Raw genomic sequence first — 25,419 nt, forward strand, 5'->3', positions numbered from 1 at the left:
ATTAACCTCTCCTGTGATTAGGCAGTAACGGAAGGCTCAACTCAGATCTCTTACCTTTTTGCTGGAAACCTTGGAGTCTTCTCTAAATGAAGGTTATTCAAATATTTGGGCATAGGTTATACAGAAATTTTGAGGCACCTTCCTTTCTGGGATTTCATCTCTCACTTTACAGTGGCTCTGGCAGCCCAAGTCTTTGTCCTCTGGCTCCTCTGCTGGCAAGACGCAGATTGCTGCTTCAATCCTGAGTGATCACTGCTTTGTGGGCAGATCAGTGCCCTCAGACAACAGCCTTATAAATACAAATCTTACCCGGTTCCTTTCTTTTAAGGATTCCCTCTAGTTGCTTTCTGCTTTTGTTCACTCTCTTTCACCTTAGCGTTTGTTTTTATATTTTGTCCACAGTACATAATTGCCATGTGTGGGAAAGTTACTCCAATATAACTTAATTATGTCATTTTCCAAAGTAGAACATTGCAGTATTGAAGCATTATTTTATTTTGATTCATTCAAAGCATCCAATATTCAAAGTGTAAAGTTTTGAGGTTATTGGTTGCATTAACTGAAATGGGATTTAAATGCTAATTTTTATTTACTCTATAGCTATATGCAAAGGCACTTTTTAAAAAACATTTATTTGGCTCTAAACATTTATGGAAGATAATTTGGTTGGTAACATCTTTTAAAATTATATAAACTACTGTATATCTAGACTTCATGCTTTCATTGCATTTTTACTTTAATTATTATATGAAAAAATCCAAATGACAGTTCAATTACTTTATACTGGCTTTATTTGTATTATGTATTCATAGTTCACTTATATATAGTAGCTCACTTAAATTTATGTATACTGGCTTCGTTCGTGTTATTTATTTCTAAATATACCTTTTTCCTCCAATTGATTACCATATTAATCTTTGCTATTATTTTTATGGCCAGGGAATCCTTTCCTGGTATGTGTTGTATATGTATGTGTATATGTGTATACACATGAGATGGGGTGGGAGAGAGAATCTACTTTTTAACAAGTTTTTAGAATTTTAGATAATATTATACCATTATGGCTTTTAAATACTAAACAAATTATTGTCCAGAATAGCAGACATACAGTAAAAATTATAATTCAGTGTAAACTGTGTCCTATATCTAAGTATAGTACATTTGCACTTTTACATATCATTGAAAACTTGTTTATTCAGAGCATCTGTTAAAGTGATATTGTGTAATAACAACAGGTTGTCTGTAGCAATGAATTCAGAAAACATTCTGATCATGTTTTGGGATTCACTATAGCACAGTGAATGGTAAATAGATGTGTGTGTGTGTGTGTGAGTGTGTGTGTGTGTGTGTGTGTGTGAAAAATGCAGTTTTAGTATGTAATGCCTGATCTTAATAAGGAGTTTTTACTTATTTTTTTTTTCATAGTAGGGAAGACTACCGTATCATTCTTATTAATCTAACTTTCTTTTTCTTTCAGCAAAACTGTACAATCTAAAGTGGACTGCATTTTGGTAAGTAAAATAACTAATCTTAAGATTCTATTTTGTAATAAGGCTTTTAATTTAAAATATATTGTTCCTGAGTCAATATTTATTTTAAATCTAACCCAATTTTAGTGAATACAGCTTGACATTTAATTACAGCCTATGTGGCTATAAGCTATCTATTTCCCTATATTTCATCAATAATTAAGTCACAATCTGAGGTAATTGTATACTTTTGAAACATACTAAAGATCATGTAAACATTTAATAAAGTGGATGTTTATTTTTCTGTTCTAATAATTCTAGAGAATTTGTTTAAAGATAAGATTTAACATGTTTGATAGGTTAGTTTTGTTGTGATAGCATATTTTGTCATATTTCGGTTGCTAGATTTGGGGAATTAATCCCACAATAATAGTTTAAATTTAGGTTGTAGTTACAGAGCTCTAACAATTTGTTTAAATGAAAGCTTTTTAAAAATGTTTCATGGGACCCTGGCCAGTGGCTTGGTTGGTTGGAGCATTATCCCACACACCAAAACGTGGTGGGTTCAATTCCTGGTCAGGGCACATACCTAAGTTGCAGATATGATCTTTAGTCGGGGCACATATGATAGACAACTGATAGATGTTCCTCTCTTACATTGATGATGTTTCTCTCTCTCTTAAAATCAGTAAAACATATCCTCAGGTGAGGATTAAATAAAATAAAATGCTTCATGGGTTAGTTTTTTGTTGCTATAATATACATTTCATGTTTGGATTGTTGGTCATTAGGAATTAAAGCCACCATAATAATAGTTTAAATTTAGATTGTATTTTTAGTTCCTGATATCTTCTCATAAACATGTAAGGGAAGCAGCATGCAGCTACTAAGGCTACTGGAATAGAACTGACTTCTTTCATGAAATTTCTGCTGATGGAATACTCCCTAGGTTCTATAATATTCAATGACTACACTGTTAGATTCCCTCAAGTGTCATTATAGTTAGTCCTCTTGCTCTACTTGGGACAGAACTTTCTTATTCAGATTTGGGTCTTCTTATGAGCTAACTTTTTTTTGTGGAGAAGGGAGGTTGTTTAGTACCTGGTGTTAAAATAGTACTTGATACCTTATGATATTACTAGAGGCCCGGTGCACAAAATCGTGCATGGAGTTGGGGGGGGGGGGTCTCCTCAGCCCAACCTGCACCCTCTTCAATCCAGGACCCCTCGGGGGATGTCCGACTGCCGGTTTAGGCCCGATCCTCACAGTTTAGGCCCGATCTTGAGGATCGGGCCTAAACTGGCAGTCGGATATCCCTCTCACAATCCAGGACCGATGGGTCCTAACTGCTCACCTGCCTGCCTGCCTGATCACCCATAACTGCCGCCCCCCCTGCCGGCCTGATCGCCCCCAACTGACCTCCCCACCAACCTGGTCGCCCCCAACTGCTCCCCCTCCGCCTGGTCGCCCCTAACTGCCCAGCCATACCCTGCCAGCCTGGTTGCCCCCAACTGCCCCCCTCTGCCGGCCTGGTTGCCCCTAACTGCCCCCCTGCTGGCCTAGTCGCCCCCAACTCCCCTCTGCCGGATCGGTCGCCCCCAACTGCCCCCACCCTGCTGGCTTAATCACTACTCACTGCCCCCCCCCCCCCCGCTGGCCTGTTCACCCCTAACTGCCCCTCCCTCCACCCGCCGGCTTGGATGCCCCTCATGGACCCCCCCAGACCCCCGCCCGCCAGCCTGGTCGCCTACGTGGCCTGTTTGGTCGTCTGTTCGGATGTGATGGCCCCTGGTTCTTTATATATATACTAGAGGCCCGGTGCACAAAAACTTGTGCACTCTGGGGGGAGGGGGGGTACCTCAGCCAGGCCTGTGCCCTCTCGCAGTCTGGGACCCCTTGGGAGATAACGACCTGATGGCTTAGGCCTGCTCCCGGGTGGCAGAGGGTAGGCCCAATCCCTAGGTGCAGCCCCTGGTCGGGCTCAAAGCAGGGCCGATGGGGAGTTGGGGCGCCGCCCTCTATCACCCACAGAGCAGGGCCGATAAGGGGGTTGGGGCGCCGCCACTGTCACACTCAGGGCAGGGCCGATGGGGAGGTTATGGCTCTACCCCATCACAAACAGAGCAGGGCCCGTGGGGGGGGGAGGGTTGGGGCGCCGCACCCTGTCACACACAGAGCCGCAGGGCGATCAGGGGTTGGGGAGCTCTCCCCTATCAGGCACAGAGCATGGCTGATCAGGGGTTTGGGGTGCCTTCCCCTGTCACGAACAGAGCAGGGCAGATAGGGAGGTTTTGGACCCGCCCCCTGTCACACACAGAGCCACAGGGCGATCAGGGGGTTCGGGTGCTGCCCCCTGTCACGGTGATCCTGGTGCCGGGAGGCCTTGCGGCTCCAGTGATCCTGGTGCTGGGAGGCATATTACCCTTTTACTATATAGGATAGAGGCATGGTGCACGGGTGGGGGATGGCTGGTTTGCCCTGAAGGGTGTCCTGGATCAGGGTGGGGCTCCCCACTGGGGTGCCTGGCCAGTCTGGGTGAGGGGCTGAGGGCTGTTTTCAGGCTGGTGGGTGACTGAAGCTCCCAACCGCTCCTTTTTTTCCTTTTTTTTTGTATTCTGGGCCAGCTTTAGCTCTGAGGCTTGACTCCAGCTCTTAGGCCTCTGCTGCTGAAAGCAGGTATCTGTTTTGTTTGGGTTCTATAATCGAAACACTGTTTGAACTCCAGCTCTGAGATTCTGGCTGGCTGAAAACAGGTTTCTGTGGTTTTGTTTAGCTTCTATATTTGTAACAATGTTTCAAACTGCAAGCTCAGAGGCCGGCAGCGGCAGGCGGGGAACGTTGGAGTCCTCCGTCACTGAAGCAAGCAAGCCTCATGTTAGTTTCAAGCTGCCTGGCTGCCGGCTGCCATCTTGGCTTGCAGTTAATTTGCATATCGCCCTGATTAGCCAATGGGAAGGGTAGCGGATGTATGGCTAATTACCATGTTTCTCTTTTATTAGTGTAGATAGATTAGGTTACTAGAGGCCCGGTGCACAAAATACGTGCACTCAGGGGCGGGGGTAGGTCTCTCAGCCTGGCCTGTGCCCTCGCAGTCCTGGAGCCTTCAGGGGATGTCCGAATGATGGCTTAGTCATCCCTGGGGGAGCAGGCCTAAGCCAGTAGTCAGACATCCTTAGCATTGCCACAGAGGCAGGAGAGGCTCCTACCACTGCCGCTGCGCTTGCCAGCTGTGAGCCCGGCATCTGGCTGAGCGGCGCTCCCCCCGTGAAAGTGCACTGACCACCAGGGGCAGCTCCTGCGTTGACTGTCTGCCCCCTGGTGGTTAGTGCACATCATAGCAACCGGTCATTCTGCCATTCAGTCTATTTTCATATTAGCCTTTTATTATTTAGGATTAGGTTCTAGGTAGGTGAATGATTATTAAGTTCAGAGGGAAAAATGTATCTTGATCAGCTCTGTGCTTTTTTAGCCTAATAGTTGAGAAAGTGGACTTTATGGGGATGTTTTCCCCTTTCACTTACTCGTTTTTATATTTATTTACTTATTTACTTATTTATTTATTTAATTTTTGCCTCACAATAACCCTTGGAAGTAGGTAATCTTGTTACCTCCCTTTTACAAATGATGAAATTGGTGCTTTTGCATTTACTTTAAAAATCATTGTTGAATACCACATCTTGGCCGATGCTAGATATAAGAGATACAAAGTAAGATACTCCCTTGCTCTCATGAAATTCAGTCTGACCCTGGCCGGGCTGCTTAGTTGGTTGGAGTGTCGACCTGTGCACCAAAAGGTTGTGGTTCGATTTTCCATCAGGGCACATACCTAAGTTGCGGGTTCTGTTCCTGGTCAGGGTGCATATCGAAGGCAACCAATCAATGTTTCTGTATCCACATCAGTGTTTCTCTCTCCCTCCCTCCCCTTTCCCCTTTCTGTCTCTCTAAAGTCAATAAAAGCATATCCTCCAATGATGATAAAAAAGAAAAGAAAGGAAATTCAGTCTATCAGAATATATTCAAGAGTGCTATTAAGACTTTTGAAGGTGGTGACTGGGATATTGATTGAGATCAGAGTGAATTTATAGGTAAATTCAGGGACTGTTGATATTTTAATGACAAGTCTTCTAATCCATGAATGTTATATAGCTCCATATTAGTTGGTTCTTCTATAATTTCAGCAGTGACTTGTAATTTTCTGTATATAGGTTTTGTATATATTTTACTTAAATTATTTTGCTTAAAATAAGTATTTCAAGATGTTGGATGCTGTCAGGAATGGCACTTAAAAAGGTTTTGTTATCCAGTGTTTTATTGCTAATATTTACATTGATCTAGTAGTCTGTGAAGTTATTAAGTTCCCATATTAGATCTAGTAGCTTATATGGAAAGTCCTTTGGATTTTCTACCTACTTAATCATATTGCACATGAAAATCATTCCAACCTAAATGTCTTTTTATTTTTCTCACCTTGTTGTACTGCTAGGACCTCCAGGACAATGTTGAAAAGAAATGGTGAGAGTGGATTTCCTTCCCTGTTGTTAATCTTAGGGGGAAACCATTCTTTCATTCACCTTACAGTATGACATTAGCATCATCTTTTTCGTGGATGCTCTTTTCAAGTTGAGCATGTTCCCTTCTATTCCTTTTTTGCTGAGGGGAGTTTATCATAAATACTTGTTGGATTTTATCAAATTATTTTTCTGCACTTATCAAAATAATCACATGGTACTACTCTTGTATGTTATTAATGTGGTAAACTACACTGATTTTTTAAAAATAAACCATCCTTACATTCCTGTGATAAACATACGTTGCATTATACATTTAAATATTGCTACATTGGATTTGCTATTTTTTTAAAGACTCGTCTGTGTTAATTAGGGCTTTTGATTTGCTGTTTTCTTATAAAGTCTTTTTCTGTTTTTGGATATCTGGGTAATGCTGGAGTTATGTAATGAATTTGGAAGTGTTTTTCCATTTTCTATTTTCTGAAGGAATTATTTAAAATTAATTATATTTCTTCTTTACTGAGAGATTTCACTAGTGAAATCACCTGTGAGAAAGAATTTATAAGGCTATTAACTTCTATTCTTAATGCAGTTTTGATATTTGTGTCTTTCAAGGAATTTGTTGATTTTTGCAGTATTATTAAATTTGGTGGTGTAACATTGATAATATTACCTTATTGCCCTTTACTAGCTGTAGGATCTGTAGCAGTTATCTCTTATTCCTGATAATGGCCATTTGTATCTCCTTTTTTTTTTTTTTCTTCATCAGTTTAGCTCCAGGTGTAATAATTTTATTGATCTTCCCTTATAAATCAAGTTTTGGCTTCACTGATTTTTCTCTCTTGTTTTTTTCAGGTTTCCATTTTGTTTCTTTCCTAGTATGAATTGTTTCTTCTGCTGACTCCTATTTTAACTCCCAAGTTTTCTAATAAGAAAACTTCAAACATTTTTCTTTTCTATTAAAGCATTTAAAGCTATAAATTTAATGCTCTGAGCACTGGTTTAGCTTCTTCCCATACATTTTATGCTGTGTTTTCATTATTTAATTAAATTTGTTTGCTATTTTCCATTTTGGTTTATTCTTGTACCCATCGAATACTTAGATGTATGTTGGTCAATTTCTAAATGAGTATTTATTGAAACTTGTTTATGGTATATCTTAGCGTTTATTTCATATCTATTTGAAAAGAATGTGTATTTTACTGTTATTGAATGAAATGTTCTTTACATATCAGGTCCAGTTACTGTTTTTTAAAGACGGTATTTATCCTGATTTTCTTTGTTCTTGTTATTTCTATTACTGAGAGGGATGCTAAAATCTCTCACTTGTTATTGTGAATTCTTTTTTCTCTCTGATCCTGTTAGGTTTTGCTTCAGGTATTGAAGCTGCTATTAGAAGCATAATTATTAAGGTTTGTTATGTTTGATTTATTAATTGATTCTTTTATTATGGTATTTTCATTTTTATCTCTGGTAATATTCTGTGCAGTGCTTATTTGCATGGTATATCTTTTTCCATCCTTTTACTTTTAAGCAATCTGGGTCTTTACAATTAAAGTGTTCTGTTGTTACATCATATAATTGTGTCTTTCTTATTTAGTCTGACAAGCTTTGTGCTGTGATTACCTGTATGGTTGATATATGTATATAATTTTGATGTTGATTTCCTTGCTGTGGAAAAGGTCTTTAATTTCCCTTTATTTACAAAAAGTATTTTCCACTAAAACTATTTCAAACTTCTTTAACTACAGCTTCTAAAACCACCTCTTCTTCCATTGTCAGCAGATAATCTTACCTTCCATTTCTCTGAGAAAAGTAGGTATTCCACAAAATCAACACTGTTTCTTATTCCCAATTCGATAGTTGCTTATTTCTGTACCTGTTGTCTTCCTTCCCTTTTTGCCCAACAGAAGAAATATTTTTCTGCCTGTCTTACAGTTAATCTCTTTCTGTGTAGGCGCTAGATTTTGTCTCTTTGAGAATGCACTTCATTTATTCTCTTTCTCTTGTTTTTTTTTTTATCCTCTCATTTTCTACTTGCCTTTTCTTCTTAATAGTTAAATGTTTAATATTTTCCCCATCTATAATAAAAACATTTCCTGCAGCCCTTCTAGCTACCACCCTGTCTTGTTTCTTTCTTTTTAAAAAGAAAGTCAAAGTTAGGTAAAAATGTTGATTAAATTCAGATTCATGCTTCACTTTCCATTCAGTCTTCAACACCAGTAACAAGTCTTCTAGTAACTACCCCTTTGAAACTGTGTCTATCAAAGATACCATAGCCTCTTATTGCTAAACGTAATAGATGACCTCAGTCCCTAACTGACAATCATCTTTCAGTTAGCTCTCTTGATCATCCCCTTACTCCCCTGGTTCAAGTACATTCTAATTGTTTTAATTCCTTAGCTGCCACATTGTCCTGGTTTTCCGATTACATCTTAGGCTGTTCATTTCCACTTTTCCTTTAAGGCCCCCGCTCCTTTATTTAAGTCCTCTGCATTCTATATTTGCCCTTGGTGATCTTACCTACTTTGATGGTTTCAGTTAATCTCAATATACTGATGATTCCTAATTATACATCCCCAACTAGACCCATGTATCCATATCCATCTATTTTTTAAAAATAGATTTTAGAGAAAGAGGAAGAGAGAAGGAGGGGAGGGGAGGGGAGGGAGGGAAAGAAAAAAAGAAAAACATGGATCAGTTGCCTCCTACACATACCCTGACAGGATTGAATGTGGGTATGTGCCCTGACTGGGAATCAAACCCCATGACCTTTTGGTGTACAACAGCCGTGGGCAAACTACGGCCCGCGGGCCCGATCCGGCCCGTTTGAAATGAATAAAACTAAAAAAAAAAAGACCGTACCCTTTTATGTAATGATGTTTACTTTGAATTTATATTAGTTCACACAAACACTCCATCCATGCTTTTGTTCCGGCCCTCCGGTCTAGTTTAAGAACCCATTGTGGCCCTCGAGTCAAAAAGTTTGCCCACCCCTGGATGACACTTCAACCAACTGATCCATGCTGGCCAGGACTATCAATCTATTTGTTATTTGACTAATTTTACCAGGATGCCTCATAAGTACTTGAAACTCAACTTTTTAAAAGCCAGTCTCATTGTATCATACTCCAAATTCTGAACCTATCTTTGTTAGTTTCCTATTGCTGCTATATCAAAACACCATAAACTTCATGGCTTAAAACAATTCAAATTTATTATCTTTTAGTTCTGTAGGTCAGCAGTCTGACACAGGTCTCACTAGGATAAAATGAAGGTATCAGCAGGGCTATGTTCTTTTTGTAGGCTCCAGGAGAAAATCTGTTTCCTTGCCTTTTGTAGCTTTTAGTAGCTGCAGCTTCAAAGCCAGCAGTTGGCTTCTGGAGTCTATATTGCATCACTCTGAAATCTCCCCTCAAACTCTCTCTTATCTGGACATTGATGATTATGGTAGGCTACTGGATAATTCAGGATAATCTTCCATCTCAAGGTCCTTAATTTATATCTACAAAGTCTCTTTGTCATGTAAAATAACAGATTCACAGCTTCTGGGGATTAGAGGATTAGGATGTGAACTTCTTGGGAGAGCCCTTATTCTTTACCATACTATATTATGGTACTCACTCATATAACCTAAAAACCTAGTGCTTGTTTTTCACTTCATCCTCTTCCTCACCCTACCTCACATTTAGTCATTCACCAAGTCCTATCAATTCTGCCTCCTTAATTGCTCCATCTCTGTCCATCCCTACTACCACTGCACTAATTCAGTTCACCACACTTGTTGGAATTATTACTACAGCTGTTTTTCTGCTTCTAGTTTCTCCACTTTCACTTCATTCTTCACAGTAAAATCACAGTTATTTGTATAAAATGTGAATCTGTTTATCTTATACCCTTGCTTATGACCGTTTACTGGCTCCTCATTGTTCTATCTTAAGGCACTGAAGACCCTTCATCCTGAGGCCTTACTTGTATAACATCATCTTTCTCCACTCCCTCCATGGGCTGTCAGCAAGCTGTTATAGAGAACCGTTGTAGAGTTAGAGAAGAGACTGTATATGCTTAGTCTAGAACAGCATTGTCAATTAGAACATTCTGTGGTGGTAGAAATGTTCTCTATGTGCACTATTCAATATTGTAGCCACTAATCAGATGTAGCAATTGAGCTCTTTAAATGTGGCGAGCATGAGGAACTGAACTTTTATTTCATTTTAATTCATTTGAAGTTAAATACCCACATGTGGGTTGTGGCGACCATTTTGGATAGTGCTGATCTAGAACAGTGGTTCTCAACTGGAGGCAGTTTTGCCTCTCAGGGGACATTTGTCACTATCTAGAGACATTTTTGGTTTTCACTATTAGCATCAAGTGGGTAGAGGATAAGGGTGCTGTTTAAACATCCTGTAAAACACAGGACATCGCCCCACAACAGACTTAACCCACAATTCTCAGTAGCGCTGAAGTGGAAAACTCTGGTCTAGTGGTCTAGACTCGCCCACCCCCACTCCTTTTTTTTTTTTTTTTTTTTTTTTGGCTATACCTAGTTATATTTTAATATTTTAGGATTCATCTTAGCCCTAACCGGTTTGGCTCAGTAGATAGAGCTTTGGCCTGCAGACCAAAGGGTTCCAGATTCAATTTCCTGGTCCAGGACATGTACCTAGGTTCCAGGCTCCTCCCTGGCCCAGGCCCTGGTTAGGGGTGTGCAAGAGGCCACCGATTGATGTGTTTCTCTGTGTCTCTCCCTCTCTCTTCCACTCTCTCCTAACCCCTAGAGTGCCAGAAAACGGATCGCGCTCCTCCTGTCTTTCGCCAAAAGTGCTGGGAGCGCTATCGCGCTCCTCCTGCAGTGTCACTGTTAGATGCTAGTAGTTCACTCTTTATTGACAGATGGTACCTAAGTGCAGATTACTTATGATGCTGAATGTTGGTAGTTCTAAAATTGACCACTGGTATTTATCTGCCTAATTTTTTACAGGTACTACGATTTTATGAAGTTTTACTCAGATTTTGTAGCCCTAAAGCTTCGAAATGGCGTCCAGTTCTAAGTCTGCTTTTATTAGTGATGATGATATTGCTAAATATGTCAATTCTTGCTGTGAAGATGACGATTTTGTGGAAGATATTGGAGAAGGGTGTTCCTCTATTTTAACATTATACGTTTTGTTCAAATTTTTTTCTACTAGTATTTTATAATACAATCAGCAAACAATATATGTCAAAGATGAAAACAAATGTAGTAAAATTTTCCTTAAGTTTTTGAATATGTAACTTCATTTACTTGTGATTCATAATTTTTTCCCTAAACTGCTGTAAAATCAGCAAAAATGCCTTGGCAATTTTAGCATAGTTCCTAGGATATTGGTTGGCACTCAAAGGGTTAAAAATCAATGGAAAAATATCTTTGGGTGAGGATTGGGGGAGGGGGGGTAAAGATTCATCTTAGATATCATCCTCTCTGGAAAACTCTGTGATTTCTCAGGTCTGAATTTGATACATCTTCTGTCCCATAATATCCTGTGCTTACCTTTCTTTTGTGTTATGTAGTCACTTCTATGATAATTATAATTTCGTTTTTATTTGTTCTTGGCTTCTTATGTGTAGGAACCTATTCATTGGATTATGCCAGAGGCACATGAGGATGATCAATAAATATTTGTTAAGTGTATGAATGAGTATAAACGAATGAATCAATTATTAAACATATTGCAGTTTAAAATATTAAGAAGTGTTGCCACCTTCAGTTTAGGCCTTGTAGAAACCATACATTTGCTAACATATTGGGATTTATTTTTTGGAATTCACAGTTTGACAGAAAGAATGGAACTTGTCACATCCTCTAGAGCAGTGGTTCTCAACCTTGGCTGCACATTAGAATCACCTGGGAATCTTTTTAAAATCCTGATTTCTGGGCCTCATCCTCCGGAAATTCTGTTTCTTTGTTATGGGGTGAGGCCACCACATTAGTAACAAAGAAACAGAATTTCTAGAGGATGAGGCCCAGAAATCAGGATTTTAAAAAAGATTCCCAGGTGATTCTAATGTGCAGCCAAGGTTGAGAACCACTGCTTTAGAGAGAAAGACCTGTTTTTTCCCCTAGCATCCTTCCCTTTTCTCAGCTTAAGAATGCCACTTCCTTTCCCTATTAAGAGATAACCATCCTAAATCACCCACTCTCATGCCAAGTACAGATGGAGAGCTAAAACTTTATTGTGTAGATTCAGGGAGGATTTAAGCAAGTGAAGTGGAACATACAGGCCAGAAACTAAGGGAAACTGATCAGCAGTTTAGCAGAATGGCTCAGAGCTAAGGCTGTGGATGAAAGAGACCTGAGTTTGAATCTTTGCCCCTGCCATTATTACTGTGGTTGATTCTGGACAGTTTTAACCAAATTTCTGTAAGTAAGTAAATAAATAAATAATAAATAAATAAATAAATAAATAAATAAATAAATAAATAAAGTAATAGTGCAGTGATGGCGAACCTTTTGAGCTCGGCATGTCAGCATTTTGAAAAACCCTAACTTAACTCTGGTGCCGTGTCACATATAGAAATTTTTTGATATTTGCAACCATAGTAAAACAAAGACTTATATTTTTGATATTTATTTTATATATTTAAATGCCATTTAACAAAGAAAAATCAACCAAAAAAATGAGTTCGTGACATAGGTTCGCCATCACTGTAATAGTGCCTAACCTACTGAGTTGCTGTGAATACGTATTAAGTGAAATAACTAGTGTAAATACAGTGCCTGATACATAGTAAGTATACAGGGCAGCTTCATTTGAGGGCATTGTATGTATGTGTGATTGGATAAGTGTGAATCTAATTGACTTAATTGCTACAAATTTATGTTTCTAGAAGTTTAACTTTAGTCAAGGGTCACATTTTATATTCATCACAGAACTTACCACTTAAAAATGAATGTTCACTATATGGAACCACTGAGAGTATTGAATCCCTCAAACATAGGAAGTAGAAGATAGAGAAGGGAATCACTTGGCTAAAACCATCCAGGAAGCCAGAAGGTGCATATTGTAGAACAGATACCAGTATCAACACTCCATACTCCCTCCCCCTCCTTCTTTTCAATTTGGCTCAAAAATCTTTTCAGAAAGCTTCTTTTATCTACTAGGAATGCATTCAACTGCAGATAAAAGAAAACTTCAGCTATTGGTGGTTTAAAGAAGTAAGAGTTCATGTCATCCAAATGTCCGAAGTGCGGCATTCAGGAAGTGGTGTAATAACCAAGCGTTGCCACCAAGAGTCCTGTGCTCTTTCTTTTTTGCTATGTCACTTCTGTCCTGTTGCATCATTGATGGCTGCTGCACGTCCCCTCCTTTGGTCCAGAAAGAAGGAAGAAGGGCAAAGGGCTTTCTTCTAGGGAAGCTCTGTCAATATTTTCAGGATACTTGCTTTTATTTTGAAAACCCACTTCAGGAATTCAGAGTAATAACCTCTAGAGTAGTGATTTTCAACTGGTGTCCTCCAAGAATTTTTAAAAACTGCAATACTTGACTATTTAGTCAGGAGCACTGGATCTCTTTTCCCTTAGAACAGTGGTTCTCAACCTTCCTAATGCCGCAACCCTTTAATACAGTTCCTCGTGTTGTGGTGACCCCCAACCATAAAATTATTTTCGTTGCTACTTCATAACTGTAATTTTGCTACTGTAAACAATATGTAATTATATATGTGTTTTCCGATGGTCTTAGGCGACCCCTGTGAAAGGGCCATTCGACCCCCAAAGGGGTCGCGACCCACAGGTGGAGAACCGCTGCCTTAGAATGTCAAATTTAAAAAATGACAACAGCCAAAACAATAGCCGACCAGTGTGAATGAAACAAAAGTATACCTTTTTTTTTTGGGTCAGATCAGCAAAAAAATATGGTTTTTTTGTATGTGTGTGCTGCAGAATTTTAGTAATTAGTTTATGTGTGCCATTGGATGAAAATGGTTGAAAATCGCTCTTCTAGAGTAATGTCACTTGGGCACCCCTAGCTGCAAGAGAAACTAGGACATAGAGTATTTTGTTTTCTACCCTATTTATCAGAGCAAGATACAAGAGCTGGTTAACAATATGCATGAGTCCAACCTATATGCTATACCTGCTTTCATGCCCCTGCTTTTATGCACCCCCCTAAAAAGTTCTGTACCCCTGTTAAAGTTTTTGCCATATAGTATGCTAATCACCAGATTCATTTTTCTTCTCCAAATATCTTTTGGAAAGAAGGACAGTGTTTTATGGCTTTGTATCTCCAGTGCTTTTCACAGTGTCTGGTATATGGAAGACACTCAGTAAATAATTGAATGATTATTCACAAGTAGTAATTATAAAAAAGAATGTATAATATGCACATAATGTCCTCTAAACAAAGTTTCTTTGCATTCTTTGTTGTGATTATTATTAGCATTTATTGAGTATTTATTACCATGTGCCAGACATTACATATTTCACCATTTAGTTCTCATAATTTGCCTATGAGGTTAATCTGTTATCATCTTCATTTTACAGATGAAGAAACAGGCTCAGACATGTTAAGTAACTTACCCAAGGTCATAAAACTTGCTAATTGGTAGGATTAGGCTTTTAATCCAGACCCCAGAGCCCAGGCTTTTAAAAACTATGATATACTATGTTGTTTTTTCAAATGTCTTCAATATGAGCTTACCTGTGAATTCTTTAAATTTTACTTTATTTAATAATCAAGAAAATGTTTCTGAAATTAATTTTCCATCTTTAAAATTGACCTGAAATTAAAAAAATTAAAAGTTGGCTTTAGCTTACTGAATTTGAATATCAGTAATTTTAAATGCAGTCTGTTTTTTGCAAGCAGGTTGTTTGAATGCCATTTTTAAAACTTACAGTATGCTCAGTAAAAATAGCTCAGTAGTTTTAGTTATTCAAATTATTACAGTTGTGAAGACTATGGTACTATGAAATATGCTAAAAGTGAAAATATAAAATTGTACCTATGGTTTTTTTAAATACATATTTTTATTGATTTTTGAAAATAAGGGAGAGGGAGAGAGAGATAGAAACATCAGTGATGAGAGAGAATCATTAAATTGGCTGCCTCCTGCATGCCCCCTACTGGGGATGGAGCCGGCAACCCAGGCATGTGCCCTTGACAAGAATCTAACCTGGGACCCTCTGAGCCAGACCAGCTAGGGCTATGGTATTTTTAAAGTCTAGCACCTTGCCTGCTTATCATTAAAGACAAGTGAAAATATTTGTAGCATAATTGTAAATAAAAAAATTTTTTGTTAATGTTTTGATGCTTTTGCAATAAAACAGTTTATTTTAGTTAATTTTAATAATAACCAACATGTCTTAAATTTCTTGAGTTGTAACAATTTTAGATCTATAATATTCTACATTTATAAAGCTGATCCAATTATATTTCTCATAACCAATGTATTAGTCAAGGTAAAACCTTACACTTGACATGTTCAACATTAGAGGATTAACTAGACCCTAGCAGAGTTTGAAAGCTGCTCAATTCATATTAACTGTCTTTATATCTTAGTTCAGTTAAATTGGTCTTACTTGATTGATAGCCATAGCAAGGCCTAAAAGTGAGAGAAATAATACTGAACGTTTGGTGTAGAAAACGTTTGGTGAGAGTCAACCACAGGAGGATGGGAAATAATAGTTCATGTTTCCCAAAATGTGGTTGTTGGAAGAGTAATTTCATAGGATGTTAATGTTATGCAAAAAAAGGTTTCAGAAGTCAAATATGTTTTATGAACTCTGGAACAAAAGCTATTACTAATATGCTGCTGTATATCATGAGTCTTAGAAAGTATTCAGTGTGTTCCAAACTTTTCCCCCTCTTATAACTGGTGATCTAGGGCCTACTGTTTGTGAAGTGATGGGTAAAATCCGTAGGGCAAGTTTCTAGAACAGAGAAATGATTTCTCACATGTTACCATTCAGAACTATCAGGTGAACTTTCTGTTTCTATTACTGTGTTTTAGGTTTGTATACCACCAGGAAACAATCTTCCCACCAGTTTGGATATCCAGATCCCGTAAATTGATTAGTTTTGCTTTGGGGTTATTAGAAGTAATAATAGTTAAAAGGAGTAGGGCAAAGGGAAATGGCCATGTATTTTGATTTCCGTTAGGAATGGCTAATGCGAACAGTAAATAAGTTTCTACTTGTCAGGAAATCAGTTGAAAGCAAGAAGAAAAATATTCCTGTTTGATGAACTAGTCCCGTGGTCGGCAAACTGCAGCTCTCGAGCCGCATGCGGCTCTATGGCCCCTTGAGTGTGACTCTTCCTAAGCCTTAGGAGTACCCTAATTAAGTTAATAACAGTGTACCTACCTATATAGCCTAAGTTTAAAAAATTTGGCTCTCAAAAGAAATTTCAGTCGTTGTACTGTTGATATTTGGCTCTGTTGACTAATGAGTTTGCCGACCACTGGACTAGTCCATTCAGCAGCAATCCTCCTAAGATTATAAAAGTAAGAGTAGACAATCTTTGTTTACTTTTTCTCCCCATTAGCTGGAGAAATAAAAGGCTTAAATCCAGGAATAGGGGAGGCTGTGTATTTTAAATCCATTAAGTTAATATTTTAAACCTCCCAGGAAAAGTTTATTCTGCCTATTTTTAGAGCTCCGTAAGTGACCAATGTTCTAAGAGAGGACTCTTACATATTGCCAGCTACTTCTAGGTTTTAAAAAATGCAGTATTGGCCCTTTTTGGCGACTGAGCCTAATCTAATAAAACTATTGCTTTGCAGAGAATGCTGTATTTTGCACCTGGAAAGTCAAGTAAACTCACCTGGGCAAAAATTGAAAATGTCCACTGAGTTTCTTGTCATAGCTGAGTGTATGGGCTTCCTGGCTTGTCAGCTCTGCTGGGATAGAGTTTATTCGTGAGAGTTGACCAAAGGAGGACTTTCTAGGATTATCATTAGGAGAGGGAAGTTAAAAGTGATGTGAGATTGCCAGAATGCCAGTTCCTTTTGGAGGTCTAAAGAAACTTGAAACTAGGTGACAGAGGCCATCATTCAGATTATTCAATAGTGAGATAGGTTCCCTCTAAGGGAAAACTCTCAATAGGGTCCTCTTGCAAAGGAATACAGTAGGAAACTCGAAAGGTTGAACTTGTGTTGAATCTGTAGTCAGTGTATCTGGTAGGTCCTGAATACTGATTTAAGTAATCTTTAGGGCCTATGCTTTCTACCTCCTACCCCCACTGGAATAGTTTGTCCTCCCTAAGGAGGTAAACAAAAATTAACAGCCTAAGCCAGGGGTGGGCAAACTTTTTGACTCGAGGGCCACAATGGGTTCTTAAACTGGACCGGAGGGCCGGAACAAAAGCATGGATGGAGTGTTTGTGTGAACTAATATAAATTCAAAGTAAACATCATTACATAAAAGGGTACGGTCTTTTTTAGTTTTATTCATTTCAAACAGGCTGGATCGGGCCCGCGGGCCGTAGTTTGCCCACGGCTGGCCTAAGCTATGTTCTATAAAAATTTTTCTTCTTTAGAGGCCACCCAAGCCTGTTATTAGATAAACCTTAAGAACCAACTTTCTGGGCACACAAGTTGTCCATTACAGATGTAAAGGCTGAAAAGGAAATCACAACAGAGGTACTAACTAGCCCCTCTGAAAAATCCTGGTAAGCATAGTAATAAGCTAGTAGAAACAGGTAAGGGGAAAGCAGGGCAAGCAGTCTATCTGTAGAGAGTCTGTTCCTTTATCTTGGATATCTATGTGGAAGTTCATATCAGGAATGCTGCAATAATGAATATTCCCTGGGCATAACCTTTCTAGTATCATTTCATCTTGGTTTGTGGCAACTTATTCATATGGCTTGCTCTGAATCTTATAAGTATATTTCAGAGATCCTGGATCCTAAAACATATGGTTGCTCAGATATGGACTGAATGACAATATCAAGCAGGCTTGGTCCAGCTAATCAAGTAGCCTACTGCTTATGGCCTTGGAAGAACTCATTCCTTGACCCTGTAAACCAGAGGAGCTATACTGGAGACCACAGACTAGATTTAAAATTTCAAATTGGTTGGCATATTTCAGTATTAAAATTTCAAAATTTGAGAGTTCACAGAAAAAATTAGGTGTCTGGTTTCTCTTGAAAACCTAGGACACAGAGTTCTGTCTACATGACCACAGTACAAGCTATTCCTTTAACACATGACATACACTCTCCAATCTTCTCAGTCCCTGACATGCGTTTAGCTCCTCCACGTAGATATTTCTGCTACCTACAGCCTACGTTAGTCATTTGCATTATCTGCCTGGCCATTGAGCTTGTGACCTCTGTGTTTGATTGCTTTGGGGTAGGTTCTTCTGAGAGCCACAGGGTTGGAGAGCTATCACAGTATTCGTAAGGACAGAGAGAGAGAAGAAAGCTTCTGTTTTTGTCTCTTTGTAGGTGGCTTCTCTTTACTGTCAGTTCTTGCCCTGCTGGCTTTACAACAGCCAGTCAATAGGAAGCCAAAGTAGAAGAAAGAATAGCAACTCTCTTGAGTCTTTCACGGTGCAAAACATTTTTATCTTTTTACTTCCATGAAACCTTTCTTGATAACTCTTGTTTAAATTATATCCCCTTCCAACACTTTTTCTTTCTTTCTTTCTTTCTTTTTTTAAATGTTTTTATTGATTTCGGAGACAGAGGAAGGAAGAGGGAGAGGGAGAGAGAAACATCCATGTGAAAGTGAGAGGGAAACGTCGATCGGCTGCCTCCTGCACACCCCCTACCAGGGATTCAGCCCAAAACCCAAATGTGCCCTGACCAGGAATCAAACTGGTGACCTTTCAGTGCGTGGGAGGATGCTCAACCAACTGAGCCACACTGACCAGGGCCCAACACTTTTTCTTCATAGCATTTATCATCACGTAACATATTTTTTATGAGAACCAGACTAGTATTATTGGAATGGAACTTTCTAAGATAGATTACACACTCTCAGAAATAAATGTGAGTAACTCACTCAAGGAATAATTCTTAACAAGAGGCACCCCTCCCAGATCTTTTCTGCCCTCCCAGATCTATAATGTGTCTTTGAGGCATGTATAATGTGTATACAACTTGAAAAGACTTCCTCCCTTTTTTCCTTATGGGAGAAAGCATGCTTTCTCACCTCAGATCCTTGCTGTAATGAATGCTAAGTGATGACCAATGTCAACTTAATGACCCAGACTTAATTGAAATTAAAAATGTTGTTTGGGATGGCTAATTAAAATTTATTATGCCTCAAAAAGGACTTATTGTTGAATAGAAGACAGGGTTTATCTTGTGGTGGGGCACAGGGGTTACTGTTAGTAAAGACCTATCTCAGAATCTCATGTCTCCCCTTCAGTTACTTGCGGAGAAAAAATGGATGACTTTCAAAAGAAAGAGGTATAGAATTTACTTGGAGGGGATTGGACTTGACAAGTGAACCAGATTTAAATAGCTGGTTTTGTTTTGTTTTGTTTTTTTGAGTGTCACAAAAAGTAATAATCTGTATAAGGCCATGCCATTTGGAGGGTATTTTAAAACTCCTTTTATAATACATTAAGCAGATGAGGTTTTTTATCTTTAGTATGGGAGGACACCACAGGGTGTGGCAAAGTAAGTTTACAGTCGTGAGTACATGAAACAGTTTATTATTGTATTACTATTTATTATTATTTTTCATACAACTGTAAACCTATCTTTGCCACACCCTGTATAGATAATACTTTTGTTTTATTTTTTTCTCCTTGCTAATTTTTCTGTTTCATAATTATAAAAAATACTGTAACCATTGTCAGCTAGCTTTCAAATTCATTTTATTGTCTCAAAGAAGAGTAGGAAAGGATACAATGGAAATCTCTCACCATTACCTGAAAGAAACTCAATTTTCATTAATACTGTATTCAGAGATTGGCATAATAAATAAGCATTTGCTCTGGTAGACAACAAATTCATTCTTACAGTATTCTAGTTTTTCTGTCTCTTTAATGTAAGTCATTTCAGACTTACAGGAAAGTAGACTAAGAGAGAAAGAAGGAAAGGTTTACTGGGAGCAGAGACAGGAATTAAAGAACGGACTTTTCCTCTCTGTGGCCTACACCTTTGTTGAGATTGTAGCTTTATAATTTTGAAGAATTGATTAGAAATTCAATTTTTTGGAAGCATGGTAGTAGCTGGGCTCTCATCTTTTCTTTCCATGCTGAAAGTTAAAAACTGACTAGAATGATCCAACCTCCTTCTCTCTACCACCCCATCCCTATCCCCAACCACTGGTGCATAGTGTCTTCTCAGGCAGCATACAGAAACATAGATAATCACCAGAATAATCCAGAGAAATATTACATGATCAAAAAGGATGGTCACTTTTTGTAGAATTTAACTATGGACAGAGTCTTCTCCCTATTTCACAGGGACACAAATCTATGGGTATTTGAGCCCTCTGCCTGTTAAACCATAGTACCTTGCTCTGTTAGTATTTTAGCAATATGCTCTTGTCTCAACATTTTATTTGGTCATTAGTCATTTGGGCACTTATGTAGCCATGAAACTTATTACCTTGTTGTTCATTATTTCAGTTTCACAGATTCAACTTCCTTTTTTATTAGTAAGCCCTGGGGAGAGGAGGGATCAAACCGTATTTTGGAACACATTCATAAAAATAACCACTGTTTAAGTACAATTAATGTCTTGGCCATTCTTTAACTTTTTTAAAAAATACATATAATTAAATCCATTCTCAATTTTAGGTGCAGAACCTTTCCAATATACACAGAATTTACTCAGAAATATCTTACATATCTACCTTGGAGTGTGAATTTTTCAGTGCTTATATTGCAGTCCCTTAGTGCTCCTTGAAATTAGAATTCCTCTAGGCTTGGTTGTAGTTCAGGCAAGTTGAAAAGGGTTTTTGTTATTTTTTTTTCCAGATGGTTGTGAATTCTGTAGGTTACCCAGCGGAATTAGTAAAAAGAAAGTGAGAAACAGATTTTGAGTTTTGCTGAAGTTTACTTATCAGCCTTGCTATGCCCTAGTAACGGATGTCTTTTAAATGAACTCAGATCACATTCCTTATTTCAGAAGATTTTGAACAATTAAAACCATTTTCATTTTACATCTGATTTAGTAGGTTTATACAGTAAATCCTCACAATAATACAAGTACCGTAACAATTACTCTTTGCATTTGATTTATATTTTTTGAACTGAGAATAGAAAAAACAGTTTCCCCTTATAGTTTTACTAGGGGCCCACTGCACGAATTCGTGCACCTTGAAAGGAACTGTGGGCGGCGAGGCTACGGTAGGCACAGGGTCAGGTCTCGGCCCATCCTCTGTGCCCTGCCCGGCCCCTCCCGCCCCAGCTCCCCCACTCTCTCCCCCGCCCCCAGTCCCCGGTCTGCTGGCAGCCCCACTCCTGCCGCCACCGCTCCCACGCGCTGACAGCGCCTTCCCTGCTTGCATCCACTGAAGGCTTGGAGCCATTGGGGCTGGCGCCAGCAGTGGGTGTGAGCAGAGTGGGCACCATCAGTGGCTGCGAGCGGCAGCTGCTGCCCCAATCACCCCTCAGGAGCAGGGGGAGGTGGAGAAGTCCTCAGGGGCAATCAGGGCCGCAGCCACTGCTCGCACCTGCTGATGGTGCCAAGCGATTGGGACCAGCACTGGGCACTGGCAGCGGGTGCAAGCAGCGGATTTGGCACCGGCTGCAGGTGTGAGCGGGGCCCATCGCCAGCAGCAGGTGCAAGAGGCAGCTGCTGGCCCAGATCTCCCCTCAGGAGCAGGGAGAGGTGGAGGTGGAGAAGCCCTTAGGGGCGATTGGGGCCGGCAGACACAGCTTGCACCCACTGGCAGCACTGAGCGATTGGGGCCAGCGCTGGCAATGGGTGCGAGTGCTGGGCAGGACCGCGGTGTGCGGTAGCAAATAATTTTCAGTAACCATGAGAGGCTTGCTCTGATGACAGCAACCAGCGCCCCACCTTGGTCTGGTGCCCCCACTCACCTGCTCCACCATCCCACCACAGCTGACGCCCACCATGTTCCACAAATGCCACCTGGTGGTCAGCGTACGTCATAGTGACCGGTTGTTTGGTTGTTCCAGTTGTTCCTCCGTTTGGTCTATTTGCATATTAGCTTTTTATTATATAGGACTAGAGGCCAGGTGCACAAAAATTTGTGCACTTGGGGGGGAGGAGGAGGTTGCTCAGCCCGGCCCGTGCCCTCTCGCAGTCTGGGACCCATCGGGAGATAACGACCTGCTGGCTTAGGCCCGCTCCCGGGTGGCAGAGGGCAGGCCTAATCCCTAGGTGCAGCCCCTGGTCAGGCTCAGAGCAGGGCCGAATGGGGAGTTGGGGCGCCGCCCTCTGTCATGCACAGAGCAGGGCGAATTGGGAGATTGCGATGCCACCCTCAGTCACGCTCAGGGTAGGGCCGATTGGGGGGTTGGGGCACCGCCCCCTGTCACACTCAAGGCAGGGTCTATGGGGAGGTTGTGGCACCACCCCCTGTCACGCACAGAGCAGGGCCCATCAGGGGGGTTGGGGCTCCATACCCTGTCACGCACAGAGCAGGGTCAATCAGGGGGTTGGGGAGCTCCCCCCTGTCACTCAGAGAGTAGGGCTGATAGGGGAGTTGGGGCACCGCCCCCTGTCACACACAGAGCCGCAGGGCAATCGGGGTTTGGGCGCTGCCCCCTGTCACGCTGATCCCGGTGCCAGGAGGCCTCGCGACTCTGCTGATCCTGGTGCTGGGAGGCATATTACCCTTATACTATATAGGATAGAGGCCTGGTGCATGGGTGGGGGCTGGCTGGTTTGTCCTGGATCAGGGTGGGGGTCCCCACTGGGGTGCCTGGCCAGCCTGGATGAGGGGATGATGGCTGTTTGCAGCTGGTCACACACCCTTCAGGGTGGGGGTCCCCACTGGGGTACCTGGCCAGTCTGGGTGAGGGGCTGAGGGCTGTTTTCAGGCTGGCGGGTGACTGAAGCTCCCAACTGCTCCTTTTTTTCTTTTTCTTTTAATTCTGGGCCAGCTTTAGCTCTGACTCCAGCTCTTAGGCCTCTGCTACTGAAAGCAGGTATCTGGTTTGTTTGGGTTCTATAATCGAAACACTGTATCAACTCCAGCTCTGAGATCCCGGCTGGCTGAAAGCAGGTTTCTGGGGTTTTGTTTAGCTTCTATATTTGTAACAATGTTTCAAACTGCAAGCTCAGAGGCCAGCAAGGCAGGCGGGGAGCGTTGGTTTCCTCCGTCACTGAAGCAAGCAAGCCTCATGTTAGTTTCAAGCTGCCTGGCTGCTGGCCGCCATCTTGGCTGGCAGTTAATTTGCATATCGCCCTGATTTGCCAATGGGAAGGGTAGCGGACATACGCTAATTACCATGTTTCTCTTTTATTAGATAGCATAGTAGATAGCTCTCAAAAAAAAATCTCTCTCTCTCTCTCTCTCTCACACACACACACACACACACTCACACACACACACACCATATAGCTCTCATAACAAGTGAGGAAATTGAAAATTAAGAATTCTAAACAAAAAGCATTGACAGACAGAGTCCTCATACCTTGACCTTTTCTCCATCTTCCTTATTCAGTCATGTGGAAGCACAGCTTTCACAACTGCTGGGGCCTGAGAGAGTATATATATATATATATATATATATATCAGGCATGTGGATTGTTTCTGTAAATTAAAGAAAGGCTATAGGGTAAGGTTAGATTTTCCCCTTCTGGTCCTTCAGTCCTGGGCACTGGTGAAGAAAGAGGCCTTTTAGTAACTATGCTCCTGAATTAGTGCCCCCTGAGGGGAAAGATAATTAGCATTTTTTTCACATTTTATTTTGTAGTTTACAAAATCAAGGGCAGACAAAGTCAAATGTGATTATACTACCAGTGGATACATTTTCCCTCCAGACATGGTAGCTTAACTGAAAAAAACAAACTGGAGAATTTCGGCTTCTGGATTTTAAGCTGACTGTTCTAAATACAAATTTAAATTAAAAATTTTTTAAAAACCTTTTTTTGATACCAGTTTGAAAAGTAACGAATAAAGATCTAATTATGATACCTGTTGGTCATCTTCCATCGAAACTCAGCCATTGTCAACCTGGGCATCTTCGAAAGGAGTGTATGCATCTCAACAGGAGAGTTTCTGCTGCTTCTGGAAATAACCAGTACACCTTGGATGTAATGTCACTGTCAAGAGTTTGCATGGAAACTTCTCTATTAAGTCTTTGATTTCTATAGTCTTTGTAAGCATCAGCCCTTCCCCAATTTTATGACCTTGAAGAAAAAGAACTTAACACTTTAGGCAAGTGTCATACAGGAAATACATCACTGCAAAGAAATTTATGTCAAACAGGAGAAATCCTTTTTTATTAACATTTGAGAAATTGATTCAAGATGGTCTCGAAAAACGGGAGCAGATCTCCACTCATACTGTGCCAGTGAAAAGTGGGAACATATTTCCTTACCATCTGCTTGAAGGTCTTCAAGTTTTAGTAATAAGACATAAAAAATTCTTGCTGGTTCTCTCCCATCCGTCTGGTATGTATTGACAGTTCAGACACAGATGTCTTACACAGACAAACAGAAACACTAAAAATTAACTCTTTTTAAAACATAAAATATTGTTTTAGGTATTGTTTTCATGACAGAAGACAACATGTGGAAAGTTACATATTTTGTTCCCAGTTCAACCTGGGAAAAGCTTTTATTTCTGACCTATTCTGCTTAGATTGATTCCTTTTCTCTCTAGGAGCCCAATTATTAGAAATATTTTCTAACTTGCATTTAATTAATGGCTCAGGAGGAAATTTGAATTATTTTACTCTCACCCCGAGGAAAGTCAGTGCTAGTGGAACGTTGTCTTCAGAACTATAGCCAAGTCTGATGCTCAGTAAAAATCTAGGAGCCTTGCTCTTAATGATGTAGCTCCCAAGTTAGTAGAGGCCACCAGGCTAAATATTTCCTAAATTTCTTTAAATACTTGCTTTTTCAAATAAAAGATTCTATACTTGTTGATAGAATTGAATTATAAACCCTCCTGCCAAATTTGATTTTAAGCAAATCTATAATTCAGAATGTTTATGTAATAATAATAATAATAATATCTGTCATGCATTTATTTTAGAAATTGCTTTTAATACTCCCAAATTCACCATTTACCACTGTTTTACATATTTGAAAATTAATAATCAGTTTGAATGGCTTGCTTAATGTCACAAACTAGTGAGTGGCAAATCTGGGATCAGATACAGGACTTCTGATTCTGTATACTATACCTTACCGTTGTCCTACTGCTTTAAGTAGATTAGACTTAAAGGGTCAATCAAGCTCAAGTAGCAGCTGCTTCATTCATCTATAATATATAATAGAGGTCCTTTATTTTTGTTAGCTGTTAATTTATCGATAGGATACATGCCTCTTAACCTCAGATTTATAAAAGTTTCATCAAAGCTG

At 40.0% G+C, this 25,419-nt stretch overlaps 1 protein-coding gene across 1 annotated transcript in view; it reads left to right on the plus strand.

The window, feature by feature from the left end:
- Positions 1–25,419, plus strand: part of RFX7 (regulatory factor X7) — a gene marked incomplete at its 5' end in the record, with an annotated part of 127,892 nt that overhangs the window by 55,903 nt on the left and 46,570 nt on the right. Inside the window, one exon of the mRNA XM_081093154.1 lies at positions 1,478–1,511. Coding sequence (XP_080949280.1) covers positions 1,478–1,511 — 34 coding nt within the window. The remainder of the gene's footprint in view (positions 1–1,477; positions 1,512–25,419) is intronic.

This window comes from Myotis nattereri, assembly GCF_964212035.1.
Source record: "Myotis nattereri genome assembly, chromosome: 1".
Lineage (NCBI taxonomy): Eukaryota > Metazoa > Chordata > Mammalia > Chiroptera > Vespertilionidae > Myotis > Myotis nattereri.